The sequence below is a fragment of the Poecilia reticulata genome, linkage group LG5 (assembly GCF_000633615.1).
Source record: "Poecilia reticulata strain Guanapo linkage group LG5, Guppy_female_1.0+MT, whole genome shotgun sequence".
Classification (NCBI taxonomy): domain Eukaryota; kingdom Metazoa; phylum Chordata; class Actinopteri; order Cyprinodontiformes; family Poeciliidae; genus Poecilia; species Poecilia reticulata.
In genome coordinates, this window is record NC_024335.1 from 27,919,637 (window position 1) to 27,930,839 (window position 11,203).

The 11,203-nt window shown below is 37.4% G+C and overlaps 1 protein-coding gene across 1 annotated transcript in view; it reads left to right on the top strand.

Moving 5' to 3' along the window:
• The first annotated feature begins 5,158 nt into the window (after positions 1 to 5,158).
• sox13 (SRY-box transcription factor 13) overlaps positions 5,159 to 11,203 on the top strand; it is a 40,162-nt gene continuing 34,117 nt past the window's right edge. The window contains exon 1 of the mRNA XM_008410234.2: positions 5,159 to 5,290. Coding sequence (XP_008408456.1) covers positions 5,247 to 5,290 — 44 coding nt within the window. The 5' untranslated portion in view covers positions 5,159 to 5,246. The remainder of the gene's footprint in view (positions 5,291 to 11,203) is intronic.

An 11,203-nucleotide genomic window follows, 5' to 3' on the forward strand; every position in this document is an offset into this window, starting at 1 on the left:
ACTAATCTTTTACATGTCATCCATAGCCGCGTTAACTCAGTGAAACTTAGAAATGTAGGTATTAATTTCGTGCTATGATCCATAGCAAAGGGAAAGATCCGCCAAGCTACATGCAGACTCGTTGCCATAGCAACTGACAACAATACCACTTCGTGTTTTAGGATTTAACACCAAAAAACATTCAATAATTTTGCACACAGAACAGAACATTTAGTCTGTTGTTGTAGTATATGTTAGGCTTAATGTTTTATTAATAGATAATTGCTGTGGTAGATTAGTTACCGCTTCTACTTTACTGAATTATTTAGACATAAACTGTTGCCCACAAAATGCACATTTCATTAAAAACCTAAACAAAAACATCTTATTGCTGTCTTACCTTYACTTATCAATGAAATCCATGCACCGCTAATTCTGCACAAAAATATCCATTCATCCAAAGCCAAGTCTATCCTCGGCATGTCTTTTCTACTCCGTTTGAGAATCAAACTGTCATGAAGCAAAACTTTCAGCTCTGGTGTTGGTCTTCCTTTATTTATTATCTCCTGCTTCAATTGAAAATCCACTTTAGAAAACTGTTAAAGTGTATAAATGTAGTCTTTCATGTTTACGTCGGAAGAGAGGAGAAAACAAATATATCGCTGTACTTTACTTAAAAATACTGTATGGCTAGCTCCATGGCTAGCTCSCTGTGTCTTACTCTGCAGTTGTGGAGTCACAATATTTGGGATCATGAGCGCCCCCAGCGATGAGGCAAGAGAACTGCCTGCCTCACCTCCAGTCTGTTCTCTGCCGTTTCTGATCGCTCCTCCGCACACAAAACACGATACACACACACAGTTGGTGACAAATGTATATTTAATAAAAATATACATTATTTAATTTTGGAACAAGAAAAATGGCATTAAATGAGGGGACAGCAGACCTCTGTACTTATGTAGTCGGGTGTTAATAAACCAAATCTCAGACAAGTCGTTTAAAAAAAGTAATATCATCCACAAGGGATCGGTTTTAGAAATTTATTTATTCATATATGAACTTGAACAAATGTTTTAAACATGCCGAACCAATAGGGGGCAGTGCAGTGTAAAGCTGAAACCTATGTCAACCAATCAGGATCCTTCATGACCATGACTTCCTGTTAGGAATTAAACGTGGTGCAAGGATGTTCATTTGTGTGGACAGATATATGTATAGGTTGAAGTACCTTAAATGGCGTATTAGAATATAAAGTTAATAAAACAAAAGACAAAGTCCAGTTGAATCACACCAAAGCAAGTATGTGGATGGAGGATCTTTTGTCGCAGACTGTATGCATTGGACCCTAAATCTCTGTTTTCCCACACACAGACAAATGCAAATACTGAGTTTTCTCAAATCTCCACTTTGGTCGGAGGTTTTCTTTTTAAATATAAATAATCATTTTCAGTCGAGACCAAAATGCATAAAAATGTATTAGTTTCACCAGATATCTGGTAAAACTGGTGTTTGTGGATTTTCTGTAACTGTAACTGTAGAGTCAGAAAAAGACCCTTTGAAATAATTTCGATGTTGTTAGGTTGAGCGAGATTACAACAGGAATTAAGGTGAGGGTGAAATGAATTGGCTGGAGGCAGGAAATGAGCAAAAAAAAAAATTATTATTTAGTAGAAAAGATAAAATTGAATAGTTCAAAAGTCACAGTTAGCAAAAACAAAACAACAATAATAAGCCAACATTGAAAAGTAAACCCCAGTCCCATTGACCTTAGTATTTGATTTAGTCTTTTAATCATTCGTCGAGTCAAGTTGTGGTTTTTTTTGTTCAGCTCCTTTTTTCATCCAGTGTTCTGTTTTGTTACCATTATGCTCACGCTGGAGAAAAGATGGAAGTTCCTCAATGAGTCGTTAGCTCTTCTCTGGTCACAGGCTCAGAAGGCATATATTTGGTGTTTGAACTGTTAATATAGGCAGTTATAAATGTTTTTAGAGGATTTCTGAAGTACTTGCAGATTTCATTTGAATATTTTCTTTTTTTTTACTGCTTTCTATATGAGCTCTAATGCTAGAGTGGTTGAGTCATAGTGATACAGAATGTAGACGGGTGTTAAGGTTTTCTCTTTTTTTGAAAAATCTTTTATCTTAGATTTTTCTGAAGAATTGTAATTGACAGATAAAGACGGTGTTCATTTTATTTCTAGCTAGTCTCTTGTAGCCATTCATCATCAGATGAGATGTCACACTGTGTGTGTTAGCAAGTAGTTGCTGCAAAACCAGATTTTGAAATATAAAAAGAAAAGAATGATTTGGAGTTGATATTTTAAACTACCTTTAACATTTCATATTAGCAATAAGACCAATTAGCATGGTTAGCATTACTAAATATTGGTACCAATCTCTGTGTATTCCTTGGCGAATATAGATCCTTTGATTAACCAATGTAAAATACTGACTAATTCTTTAGCGTCATCGATTAAAGGTCCACTGGAAAACAATTACTCAAATCTGGAAGTTAATTCAGAGATAGCTATAATATGAACTACAGCAATATTGGCAGATTGTATCTTCTGGATTACTTTAAATATATTTTTTTACTTATCACTGATAATCACCTGAAATTAGTAAAATAATATGTATTTATACTTTTTTTTTTCATTTTCATAAGTTTCATTAGCTCTGTAAAGATTTTTTTAAAGGATTGTATCATAGGTGTAGTGCTTCTTTTTTAATTATGTATCCTCAAACATCTCAAAGCAAAATGCCCAAAACAAAATGTCTCCTCCTTCCTCAACCAGTCTTTTTTTTTACTCAATGAATAGATGTCCAGACTGAAATAAATGGTTCATTTTAAGGTAAATATTAGAGAAATATAACACATTTATCATATAAAATAAACACTTTCTGTTAGTAAGGATGCTTTGGTTTTGGTTGTCTAACAAAATCTCGTGCCACAAGATCTTGCATGGTAATATGTCAGGATATTTATTAACTTAATATTCTGCATCATCTTGTCTTTTAAACTAAACACATCATTATATCTCAACCATGACTGTATTTCGGATACATTCTACTCGTAGGTTGGTGCTGAACCTCGTCAAAAGTTGGACAAGACATCTGTAGCTCCAACAAGAGTTCATTATGTTTTGATTCTGTGGTGCTAGTGACTTTTATTGACAGTAATCAGATGGGCTGAGAGAGGAGGGTTCCAAAACACGCAGCGCAAATCTCAGGGTCAGGAACATACAGCTAATGGCGAGGACGATAGCCTTTTTATATGGGGCTCCAAGCATAGCGCTACACTACGCAATGCACCGGAGTTCAGTATGTATTGACATAGAAGTATAATGTGCGTGAAAAACTATGCCTTTACGGGTTTGAGCTGCGAGAATGTAAGAGATGATGGCATGTGAGCACCGGTTGGCGCGTCGCTCAGCACTGTTCTCGGCACCTTTTGTATTTTCAGGTGCTGCTGCTACGTGGTTGAAGTCCAGTTCTTTATGTTGCCTCAGCAAACTTTAGCTTTGAGAAAACGCCTTCAGTTTTATTTTATGAGTTATATGAGGAACTCTCCCACAACCTTCCTGACTGTTTGCTCTTTATATGTTGATTTTTGTATTTTTTATTGTTGTCTGTCTGTCTTGTCCACTATGACAAGTGCTGCTGTCTTTCTTGGCCAGGTGAGCCATGTGAAAGAGGTCATGAACTCAATGAGTCTGATCTAGTTAACTAAAGGTTTAATAATTATAAAAACAAAACAAAAACAAAACCTTACTGATGTGTTCAATGCTTGATTTTGATCATTTTTAGCTTTAGCTTCTGTTGTTGTTTGCAGCTGATTTTGCCAAACTTGACCTGTTCCAAACTCATCTCTGGTGGTTTATGGCGGAAAAGCTACAAAACTCACAACACTTAAAAGAACTTTAGATTTTGCTTTCACTTGTGTTTGGGTAATGACATTACTTTGCTCAAGAAATCTCTATCAACTTGATGAAATGCACTTTTAAATCAAGGTTTGGTCTTTTTTTCAAAATTCTTCTCAGGCTTTGCGACAGCAGATGTTTCTCATCGGTTGGCTTCTGTGCAGCGGGTGAAGTGAGATTATTCTGGTTAATTCTTCACTTCGTTGCTGATAAGAGTGCGATATTGCAGTGCATTTCTTCAACTTCATATTGTCTTCTTTTGCATTATCTGACAGCCCGTTTTACTCATGTTGAGCCTTCATTACCCACAATCCTTTAGCCACTACTGGTTCTCTGCAACACTAGCACAAGGATCAATTCATATTCAATTATCCAAAGTGGGAAAAAGTCGAGGATTTTTTGGAAGAAGCATCTTATCTGGAGAGTTCTTGGTCACCTTGGAAACTTTAAGATTATACCGTTGAGGCCAACAGGGTGTGAAAATGTGTATTTATCCTTAAAAAACATGGACTTCAAAGGTTTGTTGCCACATCTTTACATCGCTCCTCTTTGTAGCCCACTTTAAACCTGTTGCCTTGTGAAAGGAAGAGAAAACGAGAAATGTGCACACTTAGGAGGAAACACACGCGCATACACACAGAAAGGTCACGCAGTGGGTTGTGCTGGTTGGATGATGAGGTGCAAGTCTTCTGATCGTAATGGTCCACTTTCAGAGACGCGCTGAGACAAAAAGCAGCCGTGCACACTCACAACTCTGTGAGCATTCACACCTTCAAGGTAAGAGCTTTCACTGAACAAGCTGGGGGTGGGGGGGTTTCCAACACGTTTGTCTTCCTGTTCCTTCTTAGCTTTTCGTGCGTTGTCTCTGCTGCAGGTGTATAGTCGCATCTTGCAAACTGTCTGTCAAGGTAATAATACGCTTCTTTTTTCAGTTTTTTTGTTTTCTCCTGAGTACAAGGATGAGATTAAACACGCAGTTTAAATAAACAGGCTCATTGTGTACAGCACACATGCCATTCATTTACATTCCTCCAGCTGTGCTGTGAATGCACAGTCACTCATCCGTGTGAAGCGCATAATAAGTGCGCAAATAATGCAGGAGTACAGCCTGCACTCCTGGGCCACTGCGGGCGATTTATCAACAGCTGTAAATCGGTTGTAAAGAATAAAGAACGGAAGCATTTTTTGAATGCAGCGCTGCATTTCTCATGCTGCTTTTCAGCACTTACTAATCCCTTAAAAAAAATCTTCATAAACTTTTCTCTTTTCCAATTTGCAACGCTGGCGTCGTGTGTGTGCGCGCCCTGTCAGACACAAGCTCCTACAGGACCAAGGTGTGTTTCACTAAATGCACCGCCGGCTGAGAGAGAAGCTTTTGTTGGGAAGTACGCGGTGAGTTTCAAGCACCGTGACTACAAGTTTCTTTTGTCTCATTGTTCCCGTAACGCACATCACATAACGGCCTCGCATTGTTCGCCTGACAGGACATGATTGAGCAGGTTCATGCGTCAGGTTTTTTTTTTTTTTGTTTATCTTCTTATTTGTTTTTCCTGTGTAGTCTACTCTTCAAGTTTCTAATAACAATAATAATAATAATAGTAATAATAATAATAGTAATAATAATAATAATAATGAGTAGACTTAGGTGTGTTAATTGTAGCTCCAACTTGAAGCGGGTCATTTGACGATCCGCCGGTGAGACCGGAACAAAAAGCTCTTTTGACATGTTTCAACAGCTTTTACTACTTTCGGTGTTAACCAACAGATTTGCATCACCATCACCGTCCTGCGCATGAACAGATGTTTTTTGTCCGCCACATCGGAAGATAAAGGTATAATCGGCTTGTTGCCATCCTTTTTTTTCCAGCCGATTTGTTTATTTCTGCGTACATAAAGAGAATTCACAAACACTCTATTGATAGCTGAACTCGGGACGCACAAAATAAAAACAAACCAGTTTCCTGGGTTATTTACATGAGGTTCCGTTTCGCTCAACACAGCGCCGTTCTGTTGTAGTCACCCCGTAATTTGACTTTTTTTTTTTTTTTTTTTTTAATATTACTCTATACCTGTTTGTTGTGTGTGTTTGCATACTGTTATTTGCAAGTGTCCAAAGACCGTTTGTTTGCCGTACACTGGCCTACTGACGGGATTTGCATTTTCTTTGAAAATCTGTGAAATCTAAAGAAACACTATGCCATTATGTGTCTTATATACTATATTAGTTTCTTGTTTAATGCTTGGACACTGTATGAAAACAGAATCAGATATTTAAATACTATTTATTTTGGATTTTCTTTGTGTGATTTGCATTTATTAAAAATTGAAATTTTTTTCTTGCAAAAGTCTTTATACTTCTTTTCGTCTCTCTCTCTCTCTCTCTCTCTGTGTATTTGTAATATTTTTGGTTGTCAAAAAAAAGCAACAACAACAACAAAAAAACCCTGGATAGTTACTTTTACTATCACTGATCATCACAAGATTTTTAAACAGGCTAGCCTGGATGCAGTGGCATCCAAGCTAGCTTATGCAAGCTAATACTTGGTGTACTTTTTACACTCAGAAAGAATATTGTGTTGCTAAATTTATCAGTTTTTTATTTTATGTAAAACATTAATAAATAAGCATAACTAGTACTTCGTAAAAAAAACAAACAAAAGTCTTAAACTTATTGTTGCTGTAATATCTTAGCAAGAGTAATCTGGTTGTAACAACCATGTCTTAAGATTTGCCCCCCTTTCCATTTCTCAAACAGTAAACATTCCTCTTTGTATCTTCTATGTCTTCCACTATCACTACGTTTTTTATGTGCTGGTTTTATCGTTGACTGAGGAGAACACAATTGAAGGAGAAACCACCCAGATAAACGTCTTTACATGACATTTGTCAGTTTTATAATTTAGGAAAGCATACATGCCTCCAAACTGGAAATAATTCAGTTTTTATTTCACGGTGTACAATGACAAAACACTGTATTGTGATCCAAACTATCCAGTCATTATTATTTTATGTCATAGATTGTTATTATGGTCTAGAATTTTTTTTTAGGTCTTTACTTTGTGTGAACACATCAATAATAGCATATATTGAACACAGAATAATGTTTACTAATATTTTATATTGCTTGTAGTAACTGCTTAGAAAAACAGCTAAAAAAAGTTAAAATAATGAAAAGGTTTTTGATTAATTTTTTTGTCACTTATTTTAAGAACTGAACGTTTTTATTGATTCTATGTAACTATGTAATTTTCTGAGATGCTAAATTTTGTTTTTTTTATCTGTAAGCCGTAATGATCTTTATTTTATGACAGAGTGGTCTGGTATTGGTAAACTATTTTAATAGCTATAAAAAAATAAAATTGGCTATTTTCACAAAATGTTTATTTAGGCTTATAGGCACTAACATTGTTTAATTTTATGGAATAAAAGTTTACTGTATTAAGCCACCAAATGATTATATTTACAGATAAACAACTTTTAAGTTTTTGAATTGTATTAAATAAGAGGGGGTTAGGGATGGAACCTTGAGGTATCCCACATGTGATTTTTGTCAGCTTTGATGAAAAGTTACCTATTGGCACAAAGAAGTCCCTGTTCTTTTGGTAAGATTCAAACTCGATGGTGCTAAAAGCTATTCAATAATATTTAACAGAATAACACAGATACTATATTTTAACTCTATATTTTAACTCTACATACTACTTGGTTTAGTAGATTAGTAGTTCTTGATTTAGATGGCAGGTTTCAGGATCTTGAAATTATGTGGTTAGTTTTAATAGAATATATGGATCAACCCAAGTTATTAAGTTTAGTTCATAAAAGGTTTTATGAACTTCCTCTGAATCTATTCAGATTCAGAGGAAGACGAATTTTCTGACACTAGAAAGTAGTTGGTTACATTTATACATTAGACAAACTAGTTCAGTTTATTTGTTTATGATGGAAGAAACCTCAGTTAAATATGAAAAAAAACTTATATGGTTTCATTTAACCATAGAAATTCTGCTGGTGGGGTTATAAAAACAGCTAATAGTTAAAAACATAGTTACTTTGATAAAACAATGAGCTTTTTTCAGTTTTCTTGCTCATAAGAAAGGATCATTTTTGTCGTTAGTAAAGATGCAACTTTCTGTTAGATGGAGCTGTCACGTGTCCAGCTACATAAACTGTAACCATCTACATATAAAGCTCAGAACATTCTTATGATTCAGTACTGTGGTCAAAGTATTATGGGTACTATTTTACATGATTTTCCAGATTTTCCTATTGCTCTTTTGATATTTTTTCTTTCTGTTGTGACTCCTGTGCTCTCCTGGTAGCAGATGTTATCAGGTTTGCAGGCTTTGTGCAGGAGGCTGACCACCTTGACATTAACGTGTCCAGCTAGTCACTTTGAACATGATCTCCCTCATGTTGGAGCTGGTTAGGATCTACGGTGCTAACTTATTGGTAGCCACCCTCCTTATTGAAATACACAGAGATTCACACACACATACACACACTGTCCAGACCTCCTGTGGCTTGTCAATGTTGAGACGAGCAGGCCTCCATCAGAATCACCTGTTGTGCTGCTGCTCAAAGGAGTTTCCATAGTAACATGTTGGAGCTTTGGGCCCTTGGTCTGTAAAGACCCTTGGCAAATATAGACTGCCCCTTCTACCCCAACCACCAACACGACCCTAACAAACTCCCAAACACACATACAAACACACACACAGCTGCAATGTGTGTGTGTGTGCTCTCCAGAAGCGGCAGTAAATAGAGTGCAGATATAAAGTGAGCTGGGCTAACGGAGGGAGCGCATTGTGAGAGTCGGGCCTCCTTTGTCTGAGGTAGCCTGAAGGAGCAGGGGGTGGAAAGGAGTGGGTGAGTGTGTGTGCGTACGTGTGTGTGTGCGTGTGTGTGAGGGGGACGGCGGGGAGAGATGCTTTGTAAAGGAAGAGGAGAAAAAAGTGGCCTTCATCCACATCCTTTCTTCCCTTTCTCTTGTTCTATCTCTTTATTGGGACTGTTTTGTCCCCCCGCCTTCCTCCCCTCTGATAAATGCCACAGTAGCCTTTCGCTAGCTGCCACAATAGACGACCTGTTTCAGAGAGCGCAAAGAGGGAGAGAGCCAGAGAAAGAGGGATGAGAGAGAGAGAGAGAGAGACATAAAGAGAGAAAGAGAAGAAGGCATGAAAAGGAAAAAAAAGACTGCTTTTTAACCTGCTCTTCTGAAAGGCAGCAGGATAAAGGGAGGGCTGTGACTAAAGCCAGAGTCCGCTTTCCTCTCCTTTCTCCTTCCTCAGTGTCTCTTTGTGAAGGATGCGCTTGTGTCATCTGCCTATTTATACGTCTTATTTAGAGAGCTTTCAGGGAAGATGGTGAACGGGACTCAGACCTGCTGTGGCCGGGGTTTCAAACACGGGAGGCTTGTCATTTGTTTGACGTACAAAGCTGATCATTGTCCGTGCATCGGAAACGCGTATCCTCCTGCAGACAGCGGATCTAAACTATGCAGCAGCCTGCTTTGTTTCTGACTCTGAACTTCTGCACAACTTTGAATTAACCTTCAAAGCCCCATTTCTTTTTGTTTTTGGCCATTTTTCATATTACCCTTCCTTGCCAACTGTTAGTAATCTTGCAGTTTAGTCTACTTTACAGTTCTAGTTCACGTCTGGGTGCTGGCAGCATCTTGATTAGGCAACTCTTATTATGATGGTTACTTATAGCCGATATTATTGCAACATCCTTTGCAGCAGCAAAAAAATTAAATCAAACAAACAAAAAAACATCCGGCTGTAGATCATGTGACCCGTGCTAAGAAAAAAAGTGTTTCCATTTTTTTTCCAAAATCAGCAGGTTTCCCTTCAGCTAATTTATTCCTGTACTTTCAATTTGCGCGATTTTATAGTCAGTGGAAACGCAGTTACTAGTTTGTCTTTGTAACCCTCTAAGATCTCTAGGAAGAAAAGCTTCTTGACTTGTTGCTTTTGAGAGGTTTGGCCATGCGAGTTGAAGCTGAACCACAGCAAAACCCAAATCTACCCTCTTTGTTCAACACCAACTTCTGTTTGACTGAGAGATAAAACAAGTTTTGGATGGAGCTATGCGTGTACTGTTAAAGAAACATAATGTAGTTGCTTATCAGATCCAAAAGAACTCAGCCGTACCGCACAAAGCAGACAGGGGCTCAGAAAAATGGGGGGAAAGAAAGTTGTGCACTCTTAGGAAATCCAGGTGAGTTGCCATACTTTGTGACTCAGACCGTGCCAACACCCACAATCCCCTGTGAAGAAGCAAGTCCAAAAGTTTTGTTTTCTTTTTTTTTTCAAACAGATAAGTAACCTTTTATAATGGAACAAAAAAGCAACTATTTCCTGTTTGATAAATGCTCAAATCTGGAAAAAATAACACAGAAAGCACAAAGAAAAGCTCAGTGACTCAGTCTGTAGAGGAGAAACTATTGGAATATAAAAAGGAACTCTGGAGTGAGTCAGATTCTGTTTTTTTTAATGTGTAACATAGAGAACTAATATTGTTGAATACACTGGGTCAATGTGGGTGTTCATCTGTTCTGGTATCCAAATTCTATGGAAATGTTGCATTAACAATAACCGTCTCTAAACACCCACTGCAACTGATGACCAAATAATAATACATTTCACCCTCTTTTGTTTTCTTTGTTGGGTAGCAGAAGGATCACTGAATCACATGTAGTGTCAGACCAGAAATGCAGTAGACCTACTGTGAAATACTATTCACACCCGTTGAACCTTTTCAGATTTCATCACGTTTACAGACATGAACTGCAATGTGCTTTACTGGGATTTTCTTTATAAAATCAAAGTAGTCCACAGTTGTGAAACACAAGAAAAATCATAATGGTTCTCCTCATTTTATTTTTATCCAATAAAAAGGTAGGACATGTATATGTATTCGACCCCCTTTACTTCACTCCAGAGTTCTCCTATTTGGTACAGTATATGGGATTTACACACTTAAAACAACTTAACACAAAAAATCACAAAAATAATGGCCAAAGTGATTATGTCCCCCCAAAAATCACCCTCTTTTATTGCCAAAATATAAATATAATGTAGGCAAAAAATAATTTTTATTAAAAAAAATATTCCCTTCTCACCCTCCACGGGTGCTCTCTCTCTCTCTCTCTCTCTCTCTCTCTCTCTCTCTCTCTTTCATCCTCTGAGCTCGGGTCCTCTACCAGAGGCCTGGGAGCTTGAGGGTTCTGCGCAGTATCTTGGCTGTGCCTAGAACTGCACATTTCTGGACTGAGATGTCTGATGTTGTTCCTGGGATCTGTTT